The following is a 25,468-nucleotide window of genomic DNA, read 5'->3' on the forward strand; positions in this document are numbered from 1 at the left end:
AACGCCCTGTCGAAAGGCACTTGCGTCACATCCGGCGTCGAGGTGGGGACGTCAGGCGACCACCGACGTCACCGAAACACACCAGGTGACCGCCGACGTCATCGAGATACCATCAGGTGACCGGAAACGTGACGGAGGCTCTGTCGGTGGTGTATTGTGAGGGTCGTTAGGTGAGTGAGAGTGAGGGGGAATGGAGTGGGACTCTCGCTTGCTGCACCAGGCCCTGCTGCCTGCCCCCGTCCCAGACCCCGTCCAGCCGAGCCCCAGACACTTCTCCAAGTGTGGTTTCTGACCATCCCTCAACTCACTTCCGTGTTCCCATACTCAAGGGGCTCTTAAGGCCTAAAGTAAATAACTTACTGAAGCCTGTGTCTTGTAAATAAAGTTTGAGGATTGGATCCAGTTTAGCTGATGGTTTTTTTTACCTCGCTCCTGTGATCAAGTTTGAAATGTGTGAGCCTGGCTTTCACGTTGACTCTGATCGAGCTGAGAAACTTTACATTCTTTTTGTCGGCGTTAAGGGTTGTTGTTAAAACTTTTTTTTGGTTGATGCTCCTTCAACTGGAATTAAAAGCAATATTGTTTGGATCAGTATTGCCTCTCAGATCAGACTTAATTTTTGGCGTAACGCTTGCAGGGTCCAAAACCCACTTGATGCTTGGGATGGAGAACTGAGACCAGATGCTGGGATTATTTCCATTGAAACTGGAAAGGGCTTAGTAGAGTTTTGTAAATGAATTGGGAAAGACTATCTTCTGGGTTGGGATATGAGATCAGGTGATTAAAATTATCACTGCAGAATTGGTGGAAACAAACTTCACACTATAGAATAGATTAGATGGTTGAAGGGAACAAATGACAGGCACATGAGATAAGCACAACTGCTCTTGAAGGATAAACACTGGTTGGGTTAAATGGTCTTATTTTAATTTTGTGATTTCAATGCAAGAGAATATTGTTTAATTTAAGCATGAAAATACTTAGCAAGGCATCTTATGGATGGGCATAAGAAATGTGGACACCATCCCAAAAATAAATTAGGAGAGGCTATTTCAGTTTAATGAAATAAATCGTTTTGAGAAGATTGTTAATGATTAAGAGATTTGGAGAGGGATTTACAGAAAAGTAATAATCAGAGGAAAGTGACATTCACTCTGAGTTATTGGTTCTGAACATTTTTTCAAAGATCGGTTTGGATAAGACTGGAAAAAATAATAGATGGAAATGTGTTGCTGGAAAAGCGCAGCAGGTCAGGCAGCATCTAGGGAACAGGAGAATCGACGTTTCGGGCATTAGCCCTTCTTCAGCAACACATTTCCATCTCTGATCTCCAGCATCTGCAGACCTCACTTTCTCCTGGAAAAAATAATATACTAGGACGGAATTCATTGATAAGTTGAACTAGCAAAGAGATGGAAGGATAAAACCAAAGCAAGTGTTGTGTTGCTAGCTGGCATAGCTAATTATTATTTAGAAGTGGCATCAATATTAAAACCTAGCTGAAACATTTTCTGTCTTTTGTTGGTTTCTTTGAGTTTACTCTGCAGAATTTTTAAAACAATGTTATTTCAGGTTTCAAAGTCCAGTTATGCTGCGATCAGGATTTAGACCTGAACGGTTGCGGGTCAACTTACGGCTTGTTATCAACAGGCTCAAGCTATTGGAGAAAAAGAAAAGTAAGTACTTTTTGTGTGAAATAATTAATGATTTCCTGCTTGATATAGTTAATTGTTATTATTCATGTGGTCTCAATAGCTAATTCATGAAGTATTTCCTGTATATATTGGAGTTAGACCACTATGATCCACTTTAGATCATGATTTATAAATAGACTTGGCATATAAAGCAACCGCATCTTTTTTGGCACTAAGATTCATGTTTAATTCTAAACAAATTAACATTTCCTTTTCTGTGAACAAATCTATACTTATTAGGAATGGGTTACTCCTCAGAGGTCTGTTCCCATACTGTAGGGAATCTAATCTAATCAGCGTATGCTTTATTCACCTTACATCAGCATATAGGATCAGCAGGCCATATATGTTGCCAAGAAAATGTACAGGAGTTCAAGACATGTCCACACAGGAACCAAGCTAGAAGTCATAGCATTTGTCAGCTTATCAAATGACTGTGCTGCAGTGAGGGAATTCTGTGTTACTGAAAAACTTTTGGGGATGGAAGAAGAGGGAATTCACTCTGAAGATACAATGCTCCATGAGGACAGGAACTAACCGATGTCCTATGGTATTATCAGAATATGTTCTTGGAAAATTTGGAATAGTTACAGATTCATCTGAAATGCAATGTGTATAGATTTTTACAATTCACTCATGGAATGTGGGTATTGCTTGCTGGGCCAGCAATTATTGTCTGCCCCTAAGTTATTGTCTGCCCTTGAAGCTGGTGGTGAGCCTTGAATGGCTGCAGTCCATTTGGTGTAGGTACACCCACAATGCCATTAGGGAGGGAGTTTCAGGAATTTGACCCAGCAACATATACTCTTTCCAAATATATACTCTTTATATATACTCTTTCCAAATCTGGACAGTAAATAGCGTGGGGGAAAATTTACAAGGAGTGATGTTCATCTATATCTGTTACCCTTGTACTTTGAGGAGATTGTGATTTTAGGAATGCTGTCGAAGGAGCCTTGGTGAATTTCTGCAGTGCATCATATAGATGGGGCATGCTGTTTTCTATTGAGTCTGGAGGCACTGAATATTTGTGGATGTGGTCCTGATCAAGCAGGCTGTTTTGTCTTGGATGATGTTGTTAGAGCTCCATTCAACCAAGCAACTGGGGAATATTCCATCACACTTCTGACTTGTGGTTTTAGAGTCAGGAGATGAATTACTTGCAGCAAGGTTCCTAATCTTGGAGTCATATTAAACCATGTATCTAGCAAAAGATTTAGAATTTTAGTTGATCTAGCTATTTTATTGATAAGATCAAGGTTTTTATAGAACAGATGGGAAGTTGATGAAAATTTTTCCATAAGAATTACTAATATGTATACTGCCTGATATGATTTTATGATTTCATTACCAAATCATGGGATTCTATTAGAATACAAGTCATCAGATTGTTAAAATCATGTGGAATATCTAATTCAATGATTGAAGAGAGTGGCAAGGATAGAGAATTGGCTGATGGACAGGAAATAGCTAGTGGAGGTAATGGAGGTATCTTGTTCAGGTTGGTGACCTGTAACCATTGATTTTAGTATGAATTAGTATTGGGTTTTTTTTTATTTCAAAATGTCGACAAATTACACCAACCTGGGTGGCTCATAGTTTCTGCTGTGCTTAAATCGGCCTTGATGTTGGAAAGATTCAAACATTGACTCATTTGTTGTGATCTACTGAAACTGCTGATGTGTAATGAATTTTTACTTTCCAGTTCTGGTACTGTATTTGTAGTTCAATTACTTGTAATGTAAAATATTACATGTTTAATTAAAAGCTGAATTTTGAAAAACATTGCACCATTTGTTATTATTTGATTTCTTACAGCTGAGTTAGCACAGAAAGCCAGGAAGGAAATTGCAGATTATCTTGCAGCTGGAAAAGATGAAAGGGCCCGAATCCGTGTTGAGCACATCATTCGAGAGGATTACTTGGTGGAAGCAATGGAAATTCTGGAACTGTACTGTGATTTGTTGCTTGCACGCTTTGGCATGATCCAATCAATGAAGTATGTAGCAACTATGACACAAAGTTGTATTATTGCAATAAGCATGCAGACTTTTGGTTGTGCATACTGTTTATCCACTAGTCTTATGTCATATGTGGCTGATCAACAAAGTATTGAAGTGCTGCTTTTGACTGAAAAGTGAAAAGTCACTTGATGCTAGTTTTAAATTTGTAATAGAATGTTTGCTGAATTGTTGCTGACATTTATATTCTGCCAAAACCATACAATTGTTAGCCACCTCTCTGAAAATCTCGATACTAACAATAGTTACTGTGTTCATGTCTTGGGATAGATTATTTATTTTTGTGTTAATTCCTAATGATTACAAAGGCCCAGTATAACTGAGTTTAACAATGGAATACTTTATGGTATTTACTCATGGTATCAACTTTTTCTGTGAAGCACATATTTATTACCTCAATATGTATGAATACTAGAATTATCACATCGGTTCACAAAATTGTGTATAATGTTAAGCTGATAGATTTGTATTGCACTTAGTTGCATATTTTTATTTACCACTATCCTTTATTTGCTGATTCAAAGCAGTACTCTGTTAGGGTTCGAAGTTGAGTTTTCTGGCAAGAGTAAAATTTGTTCTACTTATAACCATTGAGAACAGGATCGAATGTGTGCTTGTCACTTGTCTGGCAACTAGCTATTGAATACTTGGTTTTGGAATTTTAGCAATGGGGGAATGGAGGTGTGGTGAGTAGTTGTTGAACTAGCTATTGGGGTAAGGGAAGGTAAACTGGGTTAGTTGTTTATAGCAAACTCAGATATCCAATATTTTAACCAGTTAGGTTAGTATTCCAGGTTGTTAGTAATAACTGACCAGGCAGTCTAGCTCAGTAAAAGTTCCTGGAAGAGTAAATACGTCAGTTTGTTTCGGGTTCTTCCCACTTGAAACTTTGCAAGCTGTTCCCCAGTACGTAACTTGCCCAACTCTGACCTTGTTTATAAGCAGTCCTAACTGCTGTAACATGAATATTTGAGATTAGGAGCTGAGCATTGCATTTTCCAAACTAGGTGACTCTGGTTTGAGTAGTGGGTATATCCCTTCTGGAAATGTGTGTGCATTTCTTAGTTGGTTCAACTACAATGCACATTTCTTCAATGGAATTGGCTATAATGTGATTGAAGAATTTAGACCATTATTTGTAGAGCATAAACTTTTCTATCTGTATTGGCCAAAAGACAATTCTGATCTCATTGGTTTAAATGGTGCTGCTCTTACGCGATTTTCTTATAATGGGGGATCACACAGGAACAGAACAATTGCATTACATCAGAACAAACTGCATTGAGAAAACAAAACCTCAAGGTGATTTTTCAGTTTGATTTTCAAGTGTAGGTCAGCAACTAACTTTTTTAAAACAAAGGGTTGTTGAAGCACCGCTAAAGTTAAATAAAGTGAGGAATCTTTTGCAAAAGGATATGTTTTATTTGTAATCTACCTTTTTCCTTCTGTATACATGTAGGGAACTTGACACAGGCCTCAGTGAATCTATTTCCACTCTGATTTGGGCTGCTCCACGTCTTCAGAATGAAGTTGCTGAATTGAGAGTTGTAAGTAATCTTTTAAAGTTGACTACTGATGAGTTGTGGTTTCCATCTGCCCCTTTTCATTCAGGGATCTGGACCCAGGCCTGGCAGAGGCAGTTTCTTCATTAATCTGGGCTGCCCCAAGGTTTCATTCTGAAGTAGGAGAATTGAAAATAGTAAGTAGCAGAGATTGGTGGTGGAGGTAGCCAGGCTGCAATATCCTGCTGCTGTTTTGCACGTGTTCTGCATGTCCACGTTTGCAGTGAGGTGCTAGTGTTAAGTTGTCAGTGACTGTAAGTAGAGCATAGAAAATACTTGAGTTTCTTTTCATGGAATTTGTGTAGTATAAAGTATTTGTGATGTTATTTTGTTTTCCTTTTTAGCTCAAAAGTGATGTGTGTGAATGATTGAGCTTCCCTAGATTCACTTGTGTAGCCAACTGAATGCAGTTATTGTTATATCCTAATCTGTTTGCAATTGTAACCTTTTTCTTACTTGCCTTAAGTGGAAAAGACAAGTTCTGTACTTTTCATTATATTTACCAATCTGACATCAAGGCAGACTAAGAAACCACTTCTGTTTCTAATTCTTTTTGAATTTTGATATTCGATTTTATACCTTGAGTTAAGTTTATTATTAGCTTTACTTGTAGAATTAGAAATTCTAGAATTTGAGGGTTACGAAGACACATTGAACAATCCTATGTCTGCTCAAGGAGCCCTTCTCAGTGGGAGCATGGTTCAAAGCTAGGGCTGTTGTACTAATACTCTGATCCATGGTTCAGTGAGCAAGGGACCTTGGCATATGATCATTGAATAAATTGTATAATTTACTGAACAAATACCTGTATTTTGGTTGAGGAAAATCTATTGGCAGAAGAATGCTCTTTAAGTATATTTTTAGATGACTTCTTAGATTGCCCAAATTATCTTAAATTTGAGATGTTAGTGGTTATGTTTACTGTTTGGGGTGGCGCGGTAGTTCAGTGGTTAGCACTGCTGCCTCACAGCACCAAGGTCCCAGGTTTGATTCCAGCCTCTGGTGACTGTCTGTGTGGAGTTTGCACATTCTCAGTGTTTGCACGTGTTTCCTCCGGGTGCTCCGGTTTCCTCCCACAGTCCAAAGATGTGCAGGTCAGGTGAATTGGCCATGCTAAATTGCCCATAGTGTTAGGTGCATTAGTCAGAGGGAAATGGGTCTGGGTGGGTTACTTTTTGGAGGGTCGGTGTGGACTGGCTGAGCCAAAGGGCCTGTTTTCACACTGTAGGGAATCTAATCTAATCTTGTAATCACTAGTAAAGGTGCTGCAGGTTTATGTTAGCCATACATAAACTTTCCAACTGGAAGTGATTGTAATTTTTGCAAAATGTTAATAAGTTATTATTATTGAAATACGTTACCATGTTTGATTCTACACATGAAAAATAGGAGTAGAATTGTAGAATAGATTACATTTTTCCAAAATATTACACTGGACTTTTCTACCTTTAATTTTTGATCTGTTTATCACTGCTGGTTTTTTTAACCATGTATCATTTTTCTTCCTCAATTTGATCTTTAAAGATGACGAGTAAATAGTCTGGCAAGGGTAAATTTGTAGCATAGAGAACAGTACTTCTAATTCATTCATTCAAAAAAAATGCGATTAAACCCCGAAATTAAATTTAGCATGCTGTGATTATTTTAAGCAAAGGAATCTCATTATTTTTAATAATGCTCCAAACATTTTGTGTATTTTCTTTCTTTAATGGATCTTGACCATTATTGCTATTGTTTCTCATTAATTTCTGTAAAACTTTTTGTATAAGTACTACTCATTTTCATATTTTATATATATAGATTTTCATGATTTATGAATTGTGATTCGCATACTAACCAATTACTATATGAACAAATTGGGATCAGTTTTTTAAAAAAACAGTAGCGAAGAAATTAATGGGACTGAAAGTTGATACATTCCCTGGACCTGATGATCTACATAGCTAAGTCATCGAGTCATACAGCACGGAAACAGATCCTTCAGTCCAACCAGTCCATACTTAACGTAATCCCAAACTAAACTAGTCCTGCCTACCTGCCTGCTCCTGGCCCATATCCCTCCAAACCTTTCCTATTCATGTATCTATTCAAATGCGAACCACACTCCGTGTATAAACATTTGCCCCTCATGTCTTTTTAAAATCTCTTTTCTCTCACCTTGAAAATGTGTCCATGGTCTTGAAATCCCTCACCCCAGGGAAAGGACAACAACCATTAATTCTATCTATACCTATCATTATTTTATAAATTTCCACCAGATAGTCTGTCAACCTCCGGCACTCCAGTGAAAAATGTCCTAGTCTATCCAGCCTTTCTTTATAACTTAAACCTTTCATACCTGGCAACATCCTGTTAAATCTCTTCTGAGCCCTCTCTAACTTGATAATATCCTTCCTGTAACTGGTGGCCAGAAGTGGACACAATATGCCAGAAGAGACCTCACCGATGTCCTGTAGAACATCAAAATGACTTCTCAACTCTTATTCTCAAAGGACTGAGCAATGAAGGCAAGTGCGTCAAATGCTTTTTTGATCACCCTGACTATATGTGATGCAAACTTCAAAGAATTATATACCTGCGACTCTGGGTCCCTTTGGTCTACAACACTACCCAAGACCCTATCATTAATTGTGGAAGTCCGACCCTTGTTTATTGTGTTACATAGGGTAAACCCTCCTGCTAAATTTAAAACCAGCAACACAGAAAAGATTTATCCGCTGCAGTAATCTGTAAAAAATTGAGTGGCCAAGAACTATTTAAAGTAAAAATTAACAACTTTTTTCTTAAAGTATAACAGAGAATAATTAACTAACCACTATTTACAATTCCTTCCTCTAACCTATCTTTTACCATCCCTTCTATACTAGTCTGATAAAACTCCCAATTAAGAATTACAAAACCAGACAGCTTTTGTTCTTCTATTCAGATCTTCGTGTATCTTCCTTTCTTCTTCTTAGGAATTTCTGCGTCACGGGTTACTGATCGAAAAGGTACCTTTTTTAGGGGCTATTTTTTTAGGCAGTTTATTTACATGCTGGGCTTGTCAGTTCTCCTCTCAATTGTTCAATTTTCCCTGATCTTATATCCCCAAAACATCGGATCGTGTCATTGGTTTTTAAAATTGTCAATATACTCCATTCAAACTGGATTGGAGTTTGATATTTTTCAGAGTATAATTTAAATTGATTGGCCGAATTCAAATTTGTGTTGTCTCCTGGCAACGAGCTAATAGAGTTGCTCAAGCAAAGGTTACATTGTTGCCTTACTGAGAACAGTTGGTGCTGTGTCTGGTAGTTCTGCTTTTAGCTCTCTTAAAGTACACACACATCTTCATAACAATTGTATCAAAATTCCATAGCAACACTGAAGTGGCAGAACTATTTGCTTAACATCATTAGCAAGCAAAATGTTAGAAACTATCAGAAAGGATGTTTTAAGTGAACAATCAGAAAATAATGGTTGGAATTGGCTGAATCAACCTGTATTTATCAAAGGAATATGGTGTTGTTGAATTTTGATGCTTTTCCTCAATAAGTTGCTGCCAGACCTCTGAGTTTCTCCAGCTTTTTTTGTTTTTGTTTTTAGTCTTCACGTTTCTCACAAGTTCACTTTCATATCTATTTTCTCTTCCTTTATCAACTTCTTGGTCCCCCTCTGTTGAATTCTAAAATGCTTCAAGCTTTCAGCTTATTACTTTTTAGTGACTTTATAAGCCTCTAATAATCTTTATAATCTTTAATTTCTCGTGCTATGTTTGAATCACCTTTTCTGCTATCTTTTTGTGCCTCAAAATAATGTAAATGTATTGTAAACTATGTAATAATTATTAAAATGTTAGGGATTACCTGTCCATCATCACGCCTTTTATTAGAAACATAGCAAATAAAAGCAGGTGTAGGCCATTCAGCCCTTCAAGCCTGCTCTGCCATTCAATATGATCGTGGCTGACCATCCATTTCAGTTCACTATGCTTTGATCCCTTTAGCTGTAAGAATTATATCTAGCTCCTTCTTATAAACAATCAATGTTTTGTCTTGAACTGCTTTCTACTGCAGAGAATTCCATAGGCTTACCACTCCCCAGGTGATGAAATTTTTCTACTTCATCTCTGTACCGTTAGACTGTGACCTTTAGTTCTGGACTCCCCAGTTATCAGGAACTTCCTTCCTGCATTTATCCTGTCTGGTCCTGTTAGAATGTTATAGAATATATATAGGAGAAAGTGAGGACTGCAGATGCTGGAGATCAGAGCTGAAAAATGTGTTGCTGGAAAAGCGCAGCAGGTCAGGCAGCATCCAAGGAGCTGGAGAATCAACGTTTCGGGCATAAGCCCTTCAGGAATGTATATATATAGAATATAATATACAATCTTCCCCTCATTATTCTATACTTCAGTGAAGAAAGATACAAATAAACCATGTAATTCCCTGCAAGTCTATCTTTTGTTTACATTATAATGATTCTTTGTTATTAACAGACAAGTTTTCAGTTACATTGTTTTATGCCCAGTATTCCACGATTCCCATTAAAACAAACTTTAACCAAGCAATACTAAAATGCTGCCATTTGCTTCGTATTTTGAGTCCTCCAGGTGATTAAGTTTTTCTTACTTTCCCTTTTAGGATTTCTGAGACTTGAATCTACTTAACAACATTTGATAATATTTTCTTTCTTTGTAGGTCTCAGATCAGCTGTGTGCCAAGTACAGCAAAGAGTATGGAAAACTTTGCAGAACAAATCAAATAGGGACTGTGAATGAGAGGGTAAATGCAAACTAATTTTTTTTATAAAATACTTTGCTCAAAGGAGCGTCACTACCATTTCATTACAAAACAACAAATTTTGACAAAGTGAATGCTTACTGCAAAGTTTAAAAAAGCTGTAGCCCTCAAAGTTAGATGATGCAACATTCAGCAGTTTGCCAATAGCCTTTGTTCTATGGATCGGTGAATATAATTATGCCCCAACACTTAGGTATTAGAAATTACTACAATGATAAGAATAACTAAAGAAGTTGATTTATCCCATCAAACTTGCCCCTTCTGTATAAACATATGGTTTTCTTATGTTACTAAAATATGAATAAAGAAAATTTAATGAATAAAATTTTCAGATACTGTATTAGCCATTCCAAGATTTATTTATTTCTTTAGGTTGACTGACTATTTTTGGTTTAAAATGCATAAATGTTTGCTCTCTGAAATCTTCTGAAATTGAGAAGCACTGCAATTTTCTCAATCTACCATTTAAAATTAAGTATTTCAATCTGGTATTGATGCTTAGCAGGGTTTAGATTCTCCTGATTCATCAGTATTTTTCCTTACAACGTGGTTATGTTTTAAAAGTGTACAGTTAAAGTTAGCCTATTATGAATTTGTTCATACAGAAATTCTGATTATTTGATAGCTTTCACTAATCTAGCAATATTAATTTTGTATTGTATTATTCATTTACAAACTGCTGTGATAGTTACTTGGAATTCCCAAGATTTCACCTTTTTGCATGTTTTTCTCATTGATTTGAATTCCTTTTCAGCTAATGCTCAAACTAAGTGTTGAGGCACCACCTAAAATCCTTGTGGAGAGATACTTAATCGAGATAGCAAAGAACTATAATGTTCCATATGAGCCTGATGCTGTTGTCATGGTATGTACAAAGACAGTTCCATCTACAACGGTTCTAAGGTACAATCTGAATTGTTGCTCCAAGTCACAAGTTGTACAGTTTATTAATAGTTGCAAGAGTGGGTAATCCTATCAAGAATGTAGTGTAGTTTGTTTTGAAATGAAGTTCAACTGAGTAATTATTTATTTAGGTTAAAAACATTTCATATGATGTCATTCTCAGCTGTAAACCTTGCTTTCAATGTCATCAATATGTCCTGCTTAATAACTGAAAGACATTCTCCTGATCAAAGAAAATTAACATGGATTTGTTAAAAATGGGTCATGCGTACTGAAACTGATTTGAAGTTTTTGACAAGCTAACTGAAGGAGTGAGAATGTCTATGCATGTTACTTTTACGGACTTGCCTCTTGAATCAAGAACCAAAGAACACAGATTTAATGTGATTGGCAAAAGAGCCAAAAAAACCCATGGAGAACAAGCTTTTAATACAGGGAATAGCTATGGTTGAGAGAGTGCTGCTGAGAGGGTGGTGGAGTCTATCAAATCTTTTATTCTCCAAGAGAATTGAGTAAGTACAAGAAGAGAGAAAATTGCCAACTACTGAGAAATGGATAGGGGAGTGACATTAGCTGGATTGATCTTGGTGAGATACGTCTTAAACTGAATGACTACTGCCTGTGCTGTAAGCATTCTTTAGTTCCTTAAAATATTATATGCTAACTTTGAAACTCATGACATTATTGACTTTGTTAGGAATTTGGCTGCATGTAGGTGATGGAATAAAGATAATGGACAAGCACCCTAACTGGCAGTATGAGGTTAGTGGTGATCTGCAAGGATTTGTGTTGATGTCTCAACTAATCACCATATTTATTAATAGCTTAGATGATAGGATAGAAACTCTCACCTACATTTGCAAATGGCATAAAGCTAAGTGACCTTGTAAGCCCTGTAGGTGAAAGCATTAAATTCAAAGATAAATTGTTAGATTAAATGAATGAATAAAACCCTGGCAAATGGATTTCAGTGTAAGCAAAGATGTGTTATCCATTTTTGATTTAAAAACAATAGATCAGGATACTTTAAGTGATGGTTAACTAGTAACAATGAAGTCCAAAGAAACATGGGAATCGGGTGCACAGATTTATGAAATGGCATGCACACATGCAGAAAATAAACAAAAAAGGATAATTGAATGCTGGAATTTGTATCTAGGTGACCTGAATAACTACAGTTAAAAGTTATGCAAAGTTCTGTTTAGGCCATACCTGGAGTATTTTGAATAGTGCTTGGTATCAAGGAAGGGATATGTTGGTTTTGAAAAGAGTGCCACACAAGTTTGCCTGAATGTAACTGGGCTTCGAGTTAAATGCAAGGAGAGGTAGTGTTGTATTCCTTGAAACTTATAAGGTTAAGGGGTGATTGATGACCTTTTCCATTTATTCTGGGCAGCAGATAGAGTGGATATTGAAAAACCTTTATTTCCTAGATGGGGCTTTGTGACAAGGATCACTGTATAAAGGGTAGAACCAGATCATTCAGAAATGAAATCAGGATCACTTTAATATGCAACTGATGGGGTAAGATTGAACTTTCCTCTGCAGGTGACAGTTTTTCAATTGCATATATTAAATTTGGGAATTATTATACAAGGATATTTAGAGGCAAAAGTAGTTTACAGATCAGCTGTGGTCTTACTAAATGACAGAATAGGGGCTAAATGGTTTACCTACCTATTTGTGTCCACAGCAAATTACAAAGATTGATAACACATTGTGAAAACATTTCTCTTAATCTTGGTCCTAAATAGCTAATTCTGATGCAGTTCTGGTCTGTCTGCTATAGGAAAGATGTTGTTATACTTGAATGGGTGCAGGAAAGATTTCCAAGGATGTTTCTAGAATTGGAGGGCTTGAGCTATCGGGAGAGGCTGAATAGGCTGGGGCTATTTTCCCTGGAGCGTCTGATGCTGAGGGGTGAGCTTATAGAGGTTTATAAAATCATGAGGGGCATGGATAGGGTAAATAGACAAGGTCTTTCCAGCTTAGGAGAGTCCAAAACTAAAGGGCAGAGCTTAAAGGTGAGAGAGGAAAGACTTAAGGGGGACCTAAGGGGCAACATTTTCATGTGGAGGGTTTTTCATTTATGGAACGAGCTGCCAGAGGAAATAGTGGAAGCTGGTACAATTACAACATTTAGAAGGCATTTAGATGGATACATGAATAGGAAAGGTTTAAAGTGATATGGGCCAAATGCTGACAAATGGGACTAGATTTATTTAGGATATCTGGTCAGCATGGGCGAGTTGGACCAAAGGGTCTGTTTTTGTGCAGTACATCTCTGACTCTCTGACTCTAATCTCTTATTCTGAGATTGTGGTTTGCAGTTCTAGATTTATTAATATCTACCCAGCAACCTCTTTGAGAATTTTGTGTTTCGGTGAGATCACTGTGCGACTCTTTCTTCTAATTTCTGGAAAAATATAGGCTGAGTCTATTCAGTTTGCCTTTGACACAGTCCCCCATTCCAAGAGGCAGTGTATTGAATCTTTCTTGTGCTGCTTCTGAGCCAGGTTTATGCTGCTTTAACCAAAAGTGTGTACTGTACACCAGGTGATTTTGCCTGTGAATGATACTATTCTTTACAATGTCCCTCCCAGTTTACCTCCTTATTAAGCAAATTCTCCACACATTAAAATTGCTTCATCATGTCTAATGATCATAGAGTCATCGATGTACAGAACGGAAACACACCCTTCAGTTCAACTCGTCCATGCTGACCAGATATCCTAAATTAATCTAGTCCTATTTGCCAGCACTTGGCCCATATCCCCCTCAACCCTTCCTATCTTTAAGTCTGATCATTTGCACAGTATTTATATAAGATTTAGAACAACTGACACAACCTTCCATATCCAGATGATGCTATTGATCTTGTGCATTTATTAAGTTCTGAATTTGCTGATTTTTTTTCAGTAAATCATAGAGTTGAAGAATAAGCTAATGGTTTTAAATTATAACACTATAAAATGAAGGTTGTCTTCTAACTGCTGTGGCAATGAAATGAGTATTCATTTTAGCAAAGTCTATGCTTGGAAGTTATAGTTGAGATTGGAAGCTCTCTGCAAGTTGATTATTTAGAAATATACACTAGTATGCAGGCACTTTGAAAAAAAAATCCAATTAGTTCTACTCCCCTGCTCTTTCCCATAGACCTTCATTTTCTTAATATTTATCAGCATATTTTTAATTTTTACTCATTGAGGATGTGGCTTTACTGATTGGGCCAGTATTCACTGCCCATTCCTAATCTTTTACCCCACTCCCTTTTTGAAGCTGTTTTAAGCATTGCAATCTAAATCATAACTCGTGTGTTTAAACAAAAAAGCTCCTGATTTCTCTTTTTTTAGATTACATTAGATTAGATTACATTACAGTGTGGAAACAGGCCCTTCGGCCCAACAAGTCCACACCGACCCGCCGGAGCGAAACCCACCCCATACCCCTACATTTACCCCATACCTAACACATGGCCAGTTCACCTGACCCTGCACATCTTTGGACTGTGGGAGGAAACCGGAGCACCCGGAGGAAACCCACGCAGACACGGGGAGAACGTGCAAACTCCACACAGTCAGTCGCCTGAGGCGGGAACTGAACCCGGGTCTCTGGCGCTGTGAGGCAGCAGTGCTAACCACTGTGCCACCGTGCCGCCCACTTCTCTTCCTGAGGCTCTTCTAATTCTTTTCAATCTTTGTCCTTTGGTTACTGACACTTCTATCAGTTTCTTACTATTCACTTTATCAAAACCTTTCTGTTAAATATTATCTTACTGTTGTTTTAAAGAACAGTATGGAGTCAGCTATTACGAGGGGGCATAGCTTTAAATTAAGGGGTGGTAGGTATAGGACAGATGTTAGGGGTAGATTCTTTACTCAGCGAGTCGTGAGTTCATGGAATGCCCTGCCAGTAGCAGTGGTGGACTCTCCCTCTTTATGGGCATTTAAACAGGCATTGGGATAGGCATATAGAGGATAGTAGGCTAGTGTAGGTTAGGTGGGCTTGGATTGGAGCAACATCGAGGGCCAAAGGGCCTGTACTGCGCTGTATTTTTCTATGTTCTATACCAGTTTTTCATCCTTGATATCCCTAGTACATCCTTCCCATTGCATGAGTGTTTCAATGGCAAGTTCCAATACAACATACATTGTAATTTTTTTGGGTCTTGTGGGTAAGTATTTTTGGAATATTTAGTACTTTGTTATGTAATACAATTATATTTTTCATGATTTGAAATATTTGGTTATTACGTCTAGGGTGAAGTCCCAGTTGGAGTGGAAGCAGATTTGATTGATGTGGATAATGGTGATAAAAAGGGTGGCCCTGGAGGGGGAGGTGGTGGAGGATTTACAGCACCTACTGTAGACAGTATGCCAATGCATATGCCAATGCCAACACCATCTGTACCATTTTCATACCCACCAAGGAAAGGGCCAGTAAGTATTTTCGTAAACAGTTTGCTCTCTAATACTGTGTCCAATTTTATTCAGTTCTGCCCAAAGAAACAACTTTGACTTACTTCATATCCTTTAGAAAAAAAAGAATCCTAAGAGCCCTTCACAGAAATATAATCAGACAAAAATAATTGGTGAGATGCGCACAGAAAGTATTAGGTTAAAAGCTTTGTCAAACAGGAGAGATTTAGAGACCTAAACATGGAACAGGAGAAGCAAAGGCTGTAAAGAAGAAATTCCACACTGTAGTTTGAGACAACTGATGGCAGTTATGAAGCAAACTGGTGGGGAAAAGTGGGAGTGGAATGCAAAAGGAACTAAATGGTCTGAGGTTTTTTTTTCAGTTGAGAAAGAGAAAGCAATGAAGGAATTTAATCACAAAGATTAAAATTTTATATTTATCATATCAGGCTGTGGGAGCCAATGTGATGCTGAAAAACATGGGTAATAGATTATTGGAATGCTGTAGGATTGGATGGGGACAGCAGAAGTTTGGATAAAATGAAATGAAGACTGGAGGCTTGACAGGAGAGTGTGGATCATGAATAGAATCATGTATAGAATGCAGAGTACAACTTAAATCATAAAAGCAAAATACTGTGGATGCTGGAGATCTTAAAAACTAAGTTTCAATAGGAGTCTGTTCCTGTCTCTGCAGGTGTTACTAGACTTGCAGAGTTTCTTCAGCACTTTATTTTGCTAACTTGAATACTGCCTTTGTGATTCTAAACCAGTTACAGTTGTATTGGTTTTTTTTTAGTTTGGGCGTATATACTTGGGATGGGTTATTGGTTAAAATAACTTCTGAAAGGGTCTATGAAAAGTTAGTTGGCTGTTAATCAAATCTAGTTGAAATCCGTATTGTTAAGGGTTATTTTTTTCTGGTGCATGTAATAATCTGCTTATTTCTGAAACTTCTAGTTTAAAGTGTAGGTTCTAAATTCTTTACTGAAAATGTGTTGCTGGAAAAGCGCAGCAGGTCAGGCAGCATCCAGGGAACAGGAGAATCGACGTTTCGGGCATAAGCCCTTCTTCAGGAATGGCTTATGCTCTGATCTCCAGCATCTGCAGACCTCACTTTCTCCTCTAAATTCTTTAAACAAACGTTGCTTGAATGGCATCTTTTCCATAGGCAAAGGATAGTATGTATTCTTTTGCTTCAACTAGACTTTTTTTTATTGCTTGCTAAATTTTGACATGATGATTGACACTCTTTATATGAAATTACATATTTAATTTTCAATGTATCAAGTATATCCGTTCACTGGTTCACTTGCTAATCCATAATCTGCAATATATTAAAAACAACAATATTTAGTGGAGTAAATGCTTCAGTTCTCCAGTGAGGTTAACCATTTGAAAAGAGTGTGATTGATCATATTCGATCTCTTAAATTCCCAACATGTCTCTGAAATGGAGGTGGAACACGGAGTATATTAGTAAAATCTCATTCTGTGCGGTCAGTTGTGTAAGGGGTCAATTAATTGGTAATTGTATGGTGTGTATCTCTGACATGACCAAGGTATGAAGCAATTATAAACAATCCAATTTGAGGTGCTGGAAATTCCTAGTGAAATGTGTATTGTAGCATTGAACATGCCTTCTGATTCAGATGTATTCTGTGATCCGAATTAATGGTTTTGGATGGCACTGATGAGTTGAGATTGCACATCCCTAATTTACTCCTTTTGTGGGTGTGGGGAGAAGGTATGGAAAATAATGGCTCCCAACCAAGCTGGTTAACATACAGTGAACAAGAATTGATAAAGCCAAGTTACATAATCCTGCTGATTTGATAGTGTAGATGCTCATAGACTTGATCATCAAAGTTGCAATGGGTGGTGTGATATGCTTGACATTGTATTGGATTGAATCTTGTCTTTTTTTAATTTCATCTAGGATAACAATCTACCAGTGGACACTTACCAGCCATTCAACAACTTCCAGCCACCTAACATGGGGGGTAACCCACCCCCAATACCAACACAACCACCAACATATGAATCTGTAAGTTGCTGAGGTTCTTTTGCAGCAGCAAGACCTGAATATGGCAACTGGGGAGAATGGATAATCAGGAAAGATGTTTCAATTGTTCTTTCAATGCTTTCAGCCATGCACTAATAGTATTAACACCATTGCCCAAAGCTATGCTCAATTGTGCTTAATGTTAGAGTCACTATTCCTACTCTTATGTTTTAAGGAATGTAAACTATAAGAACATCCAAAGTATCGATTTTTTTTCACAGTATTCCATGGGTCCCCTAAAACCTCTACTGTACTACCAAACGACCTTTTTCAGCACTGGAAATTAGTGTGGAGTCCCATCTCTTCAGGTTCTAATTGTTTGAAATTTTAAATGTATGCTGTCTAAAGAATCTTGGTGAATTTCCTGAGTGTGTCTTGTAGACACTGCTGCTTTGAATGTTATTGGTGGAGGGATTAGATGTTTGTGGATGTAATGCTTATCAAGTCAACTGTTTTCGTCCTGGATGGGATTGAGCTTTTTGAGGGTTTGTTGGAGCTGAACTCATCCAAGCAAGTGGGGAGAATTCTATCACTCTCCTGACTTGTGCTTTGTAGATGATGAACAGGCTTTAGAGAGTTAGGCACGATGCTTGCTGTCGGTTCTTAGTTTCTGCTCTGCTCTTGTCGCCACTGTATTTATATAGCTACTCAAGTTCAATTTCTGGTTAATAATAGCTCTCAGGATGTTGATGGTGAAGGATTCAGCAACAGTAGTGCCATTGAATGGATGATAGTTCGGTTGTCTCTTATTGGAGATGATCGTTGTTTAGCACATGTATGACACAAATGTCACTTCCCACTTGTCAGCTCAGGTCTTGCTGCATTTGGGCATAGATTGCTTTAGTACCTGAGTTGTGAATGGTGAATATTGTGCAATCATCAGTGAACATTCCCACTTTTGACATTATAGAGGAAAGGCCATTGATGAAATAGCATCGAATAGAAACTTATTGTCATGTGTACTTTTACATGAAAAATATAGTGAAAAGTTTTAAGTCAACCTATCGTGGCACCTCCGTTAATGACCGAAGTCATACATCATAAGTAAAATTAAGACTAAGTTTATCACAGTTTGGCTAACAGTTAAATAGCTGAAAATGGTTGGGCTGAGTATACTACCTTGAGGAATTCCTATAAAGATGTCCTGGAGCTGAGATGACTGATCTACAACAACCAAAATCATTATCTTTTGTGCAAGATATGACTAGCCAGCAGATCTATTTCTCCCTGCTTCCCTTTGATTCCAGTATTCCAGCTTCTTGATAGCACACTTGATTAACTATGATCTTAATGGCGAATGCAACCACTCACCCCATGCCTCTGGAGTTCAGCTCTTTTGTCTATATTTGAACTAAGCGTATAATAAGGTCATGAGCTGGGTGCCCCTGGCAGCACCCAAGCTGAACATCAGTGCAGTATGCGTTCTAAGTGGTAGCACTGTTGGTGACACCATCGTTGTACTATGATTGAAAGTAGATTAATAGGTTGATAATTGGCCAGGTTAGATTTGGGCTGCTTTTAGTGATAGTTGCCCACGTTGGTGTGTAAATGACAGAGTTGTAACTGTACTGGAACTGCTTGTTTAGGAATTATGCAAGTTATGGAGCACAAACTTCAGAATTGTTGCCGATTTATTGTCTGGTCCCATTGCCTTTGCAGTATCCAGTACCTCTGATTATATCTTGAAGTTAATCGGAGTGAATTGAATTGGTTGAAGACTGGAGACTGTAATGCTGTGGGCCGTGAAAGGAGAACGAGATGGATCTCCCACTCAACTTTTATGGCTAAAGATTGAGGAACAGTTTCAACCTTGTCTTTTGACCTGCGTTTCCCCATCATTGAGAATGGGGATGTTTGTGGAACCTTTTCCTCCAACATATTTTTAGTTGTACACCACATTCATGACTGGATGTAGCAGTTTTACAGAGTTTAGATTCGATCTGTTAGTTGTGCACTCACTTAGCTCTCTCATTGCTGCTTATGCTGTTTCATACACAAGAATTTTAAAAAATTTATTGTAGCTTCACCAAGTTGGGCATGTTAATTTTAGATATGCCTGGTGCTGCTCCTGGCATTCCCCCTTGCACTCTTCTTTGAAATGGTTGTTGACCTCCTGGCTTGATTGTATTGGTAAAGTGGGAAATATGGCAGTCCTTGAGGTTACTTATTCTATAAATTTTACAAGGTCTACAAATTTGCTACTGCTGATGGTCCACAGTGCCTCATGGATTCTCAGTGTTGAGTTGCTAGATATATTTGAAGTCTACCCACCTAAGCAGCTGCACAATGTGAAGATTGGACTTCGTCTTCACACAAATTGGGGAGTGGTCACCCTTGCCAAATTGTCATGGATAGATGCATCTGCAGAAAGCAGGTTGGTGAGGGTGAGGTCAATGATGTTTTTCCTTCTTATTCGTTTTCCCATCTACTACCACAGACATAGTCTAACAGTTATGTCATTCAAGACTTGACCAGTTTAGCAGTAATGGTGATAGATATTGAAATCTCCCACCCAGAGTACATTCTCTCTCCTTGCCACTGTCAGTGCTTTCTCTAAACGATGTTCAACGTGGAGGAGTACTAATATATCAGCTGAGAGGGTGTGGTTTCTGGGAATCAATAGGAGGTTTCCTTGTCCATGTTTGACCTAATACCTTGCGATTTCATAGGGTCAGAATCAATATCAAGGACTCCCAGGGCAACTCCCTCACTCAATGCCATTCTACCGTTATCCCCACTAGGTCTGTCCTGTCTGTGGCACAGGACATTCCCAGGAATAGTGATGGCATTGTCTGGGGCTTTGTGTATAAGGTAAGGCTCTGAGTATGACATTGTCAGGCTTTTGCATGACTCATCTGAGACAGCTCTCCCAATGTTAGCTCTAGCCCAGATGTTAGTAAAGAGGACTTTGCAGATAATGGGCCTGAGTTTGCCATTGTTGTTTCTAATGCCTTCACTGATGTAAGGTTGTCTATCCAATATCATTCCAGTTTTGAGATTTTTTAGTGGTTGAAGCAACTAAGTAACTTGTTCAGCCAGTCCAGAGGATAGTGAATAGCCTAGTACATTGCACTACATGTAGGCCAGACCAGGCAAAGGTGACATTTTTGCTTCCTTCAAGGACGTTGGTGAATCAGATTCATTTTGACAGCCTGCAAAGGTTTCATGGTTAGCATTAGACTTTTAATTCCAGATTTTCATTTAATTTGAATTCCACTATGTGCTGTGTGGTGGAATTTGAACCAGAGCCGCAGAACATTATGTGGGTTTCTCTAGTATTATTCCAGTGACAATACCACTTTGCTGTCACATCCCAAAATCTGCCTAAATTTTTCTGGGACCCGTGGCCAGGATACTGGCATGCATAAATGTAGACGAAAGCGAGGACTGCAGATGCTGGAGATTAGACTTGAGAGTCTGGTGCTGGAAAAGCACAGCAAATTAGACAGCATCAAGGAGCAGGAAAATCGATGTTTTGGGCAAAAGCCCTTCATCAGGAATGAGGCTGGGAGCCTCAGGGGTGGGGAGATTATTTCACTAACAAGCTTGCCTCATTTTTCTTTTGAAAAGCCCATTAATATTAACATGATCAAGAAATAAAAGGTTTCCTTGTGTAAAGTCAAAGCTATGGTTAGATGAAGTAGAAAAGAAACCATTGAGGAGCCTAATCACTGCCATTGACTGACTAGTTGGGCTGAATACCTATTTGTGTGTTGTACATTGTGCAATTCTATGCAATTACTGTTTTCAGGGAGTTTGAATTGATGCAAATAACATTGCTTTCTTTCATGAGTTAATGTCGACTTTCTAACAACGTGTTTGATTGGGACCTTTTAATATAGAAAAAATCCAAAGCTCACAGGAGGAGAAAACCCTAGCACTGAATCTTTCAAAATGTTTAAAGAGAAATGGCTGCAAGTTTATTTGTAGTAGGATATTTTGAAGAGGCTTTGAAACATTTGACAAAGGCTTCAGGGAGGAAAGGTGAAATGGAAAGCATGGTACAGGTCTAAATCTCTACATTTTTAGAAGAGCAGAGAGGGCCAAAGATCTTTAGAGAGTTTTGATATGGGGAATTATGGTAAATGTTTTAGAAAGATGTACATGCCCAAACAGAGAAAATATTTCAATAATGAACAAAAGCAAACAAATATTTCAAACACTTCACCTCCTTTCTAAATCTGAAAGGACAAAGGTCCATTCTGCTCAATCTCTCTGCATAAGAGAGCCCTATAGTCTCAGGAATCAAGCTGGTGAACCTTTGTTGCACTCCCTCTGTCAAGAATATCCTTCTTTGTATAAAAGGACAAAAACTGCACACCAGTTGAGGGATGCTGTAACCAAAGCCATGTCGAATTGCAGCAAATTGTGCTTGCTGTTGTATTTGAGCCTCAGTCTAACAAAGGACATTGTTTGTTATTTGTCTTCCTAATTATTGTGTGCCTGTAGGCTGACTCCCTATGATACAAGGACACTCAGTAATCCCTCTGCAAAACAATATTTGATTAGTCTCTCATCTTTTGAAAATATTCTGCTGTTGTATTTCTTATGTTTTCATATAGAAGTACTAACTGTATCAGCAAATATCATGTTTAATGAAGATGATTGAAGGATCAGCTGTTCAGTAGGCAGGAGGTGTACTTGGAGAGACAGGTTTTGGATCCCTCATTACAGGAATTACCTCTAGTGCTTAACCATCAACAGTGTGAAGTTTGCCAAATCTGTAACTCACTGCTTACCTGAATGAAATCATCCTGTGTGCTGGGCATCAATTTCAAGGATAATATGGAGTTGAGTGGGAAATGCTTCCAGCTTCTGTTAGTGAATATTTAATTCAGGTCATTATATTTCAGCCGTTGCCATGAAATACTATAGATAGCTTGTCATGGATATTTGATTATCAAGTCTACTTGATTTTAATAAATGCTTCTAACAGAATCCAACGCAACAATCTAGACTTACTTATCATGAACAGCATATTCCAGATCCTCGAGTGACATACCTGGTTTGAAATTGACCTTTTTTTGGATTAATGTTGGCCAAAACCTTCCAATAAGCAAATGCTTCTCTTACTATCTAACAGCTTGCATAGTGACATTTCTATCGTTAAGTTGACTTGATTGTATTACTGATAATTGATATTGTTTAACAGATAGATGATGTTAGGAGTACTGACACTTGTTTGCCTTCTCCCAAGCTTCCTGGTAAGTCAATACAGATTTGATCTATTTGTATACTTTGAAAATGTTTTTGGTGATTTTATGTTAGCTGATGTGACACTGCACTGCATCAATTTTTTTTATTATTTATATTGTGTAGGTCCTTCTGTCCCAATACCGGCACCTCGACAGTTGCCAGGACCTGCTTCTACTTCAAGCAACTTTGTTTATGATAACGTGACAATACCTGAATTGCCTTCTGTGCCTGATACCCTACCAACAGCATCTATTGGTGGCACTTCCACAGCTTCAGAAGATATTGATTTTGATGATCTGTCACGTAGATTTGAGGACTTGAAGAAGAAAACTTAGTTTACTGATTAAGAATGTTGTACTTTAATTTTCATGGAGCAATTCTAAATTCACTGGTTTATCTCTACAAGAAACTGTAAGGCTTTATAATGAACCAGATGCTATGTATGCTGGTATATTAACACTCCTCCCTTAAAATATTATTTGAATTTCTCTTGATAGTTGGTATACTGTACTTTCAGACAATACTCTAATCCTGTCCCTGGTTATATTTATGGGGAAGGGAATTCTGGCAAAACATAGGGTTAATGGTTGAACATGGATTCAAATCCAGTTTTGGCTCATGAATATTCTAATTTGAATCTAATTTTCTTTCTCAATGCTCCAAATAATCAGGGATGACAGGTGGAGTTGAAAGAATAAACAGTATGTTACATAGTGAGATTGCATGTGATTTGAGACTAATGTAAGGGAAATAGCTGCCTTGACAAAATTGTCAGTAACATTTGGTAAAAGGGTAAATTGTTTTCAAACAATCATTGGTCAAGTATCTTGTGTATTCCAAAAAAAGTAACATACACCTTCCTATTCACAGATGGAAAATTCCTATGTTATTTAAAATCTAATTTAAAACTCATCTGTAATAAAGCATCTGTAACTTGTCATGATTCATTCATGTTAGAATAAAATTTTTGAACTTCTAGTGTAGCAACTGGTATGCTTGGTATACTTATTAGTGATTACCAAGAATGCTTGGAAGATGTCTACATGTCAACTTTAAGAGCATTCCAATTGAAGCTGCTAAAACAGTTTACTTTCAATAGAAAGCTAAAAAAATTGAACTTTTATGTTGCAGTTTTAAAATTATGATCTAGGTAGTTGGGGGATGGTGATGACTAAAATCTTAAACAATAGCTTACTCCCAAGTCCCTTCAATGCTGTGGGAATTTCATCTTATTTTTAACAATGACATATGCATTGCTTATATATGGCTTAAATACCAACAGAAAATGGAACAATCAAATCGGTGAGTTTTTGTGTGCACGTTGGATTCCATATATTGAGTATGTAAAATTCTTTTCTCAAGATTGTTAGCATAAAGTAGTCGTCTAACCGTTTTGTTGTAGAATACATCTTGCTTCACTGTACAGCCAAAAGGATGGATGGATTCTATGGTGCAGTACCTTTGCTGTTGTCTTCCAGTACCAATGGACTTCAAATCTTTACTTGCTGATCAGTCCTTTGCTCCAATCAGAAGTATCCAAGACTGGAGCATTCAGTCAGAGATGTAAATTGAGCCCCTTACCCTTTTGATTGGGCTGATGTCTGAAGGGGTTAGTGGAAAACTAGAGTAACTTTTTTTGAGAGCCCATAACTAAGGCAATAATTCTTCGAGTCACTGACCTATGCTTTTGGTGGACAAGGTGTGTGATACAGTGAAATTATTTGAGACAAAATGGGATAAAATACATCTCTTCCTCCCAAATGCCACAAGCAGTCTTTTTGAGTAGCTGCTATGTCTCCAAGTTCCTGTAATCACAAAATTTACAATCTGGAGAATGTAGGTGAACGCTACAACAGAACCTTGCATGGTCTGTAATGACAGGTGAGTGCACCTGTGTGTGTGTGTGTGTGTGTGTGTGTGTGTATAAAACAGGATAAATGATAAAAAGGCAGACCAGTGGCCTGAGCTTCATAGTTTCCTGCATCTGTTTCTACATTGTCATTAATAAGCTTTTAATGGAGCAAAACTGTAAATGTTCTAAAAATTTGAAGTGATTGAATATTGTTTAACTTATACATTTTATCATATAATTAAAGTGGTTTACATTAGCTACCAAACAAACTAGATACAGCAACAATAGTAATGAACTCATTCCTGGGACATGTGAAATAGTTATGATTTTGCAAAGTTGATTTACACATACATGCACCGAGGATTGATATCTCAATGTACATGAGGGCTGGACACAGTCAAAATAGCTTTCAAACAGCAAGTCTGGCCAGTAATCATCTGGTAGTCCAAGTTATTAATGGATTAGGAATAACCTTTTAGTGGAAGTAATGCATTGTTATAAATCATCATAACTATACTTTCAATGCAGATTGATCTTAAATTTTCACCTTGTAATGTGTTGATTTTCCATTCTTCTGCTCATAATTAAACGATGTTTTGAAAGCCTTATTTGTCAAATTGGGGTCCTTTACAAAAATGTATGCAATCTTGGTGTACTTGATATTCTTTATGTTTAAACATTGCTAAATAAAACAACTTTAAAGGGTTTCTCTGGTTGAAGTTCTGTTAATTCGGGTAGCATCTAGAATGTTTGGTACCTATCAGTTTAATGTGGATATTTACTATGTAAGATTGTATATTAGCACAACCTACTTGTACAGCTGATAATAGACTATTATCCATCTGTTAGTTTGTTTAAAACAATAGAATCCTGAAATTCCTTGTAACCACAAGACTGTCCTGTCATTTTAATACTCCAACCTTGGGCCTGTGGTCATTAGCATAGTGGGCTCGTGCCCATGCTATTTTGCTTTAGAA

At 37.6% G+C, this 25,468-nt stretch overlaps 1 protein-coding gene across 3 annotated transcripts; it reads left to right on the top strand.

Moving 5' to 3' along the window:
* Positions 1–85: 85 nt before the first annotated feature.
* Positions 86–25,196, top strand: ist1 (IST1 factor associated with ESCRT-III). Of its 3 annotated transcripts, none has more exons than XM_043706725.2 (10): positions 86–170; positions 1,573–1,676; positions 3,513–3,693; positions 5,327–5,414; positions 9,957–10,040; positions 10,813–10,923; positions 15,221–15,400; positions 17,318–17,425; positions 22,596–22,647; positions 22,763–25,196. In XM_043706725.2, the coding sequence occupies exons 2-10, from the start codon at positions 1,589–1,591 to the stop codon at positions 22,972–22,974; spliced, it is 1,104 nt and encodes a 367-aa protein (XP_043562660.2). In that variant the 5' UTR covers positions 86–170; positions 1,573–1,588; the 3' UTR covers positions 22,975–25,196. The 3 variants fall into 3 exon arrangements, with proteins under 3 accessions (XP_043562660.2, XP_043562659.2, XP_043562662.2); XM_043706724.2 differs by lacking the exon at positions 5,327–5,414 and adding an exon at positions 5,175–5,262 and having other exon boundaries at positions 94–170; XM_043706727.2 differs by lacking the exons at positions 86–170; positions 5,327–5,414 and adding exons at positions 221–347; positions 5,175–5,262.
* Positions 25,197–25,468: the final 272 nt, after the last annotated feature.

This window comes from Chiloscyllium plagiosum, unplaced genomic scaffold (genome assembly GCF_037043375.1).
Source record: "Chiloscyllium plagiosum isolate Xiang-an unplaced genomic scaffold, Cpla_swu_hap1 HiC_scaffold_17, whole genome shotgun sequence".
NCBI lineage: Eukaryota > Metazoa > Chordata > Chondrichthyes > Orectolobiformes > Hemiscylliidae > Chiloscyllium > Chiloscyllium plagiosum.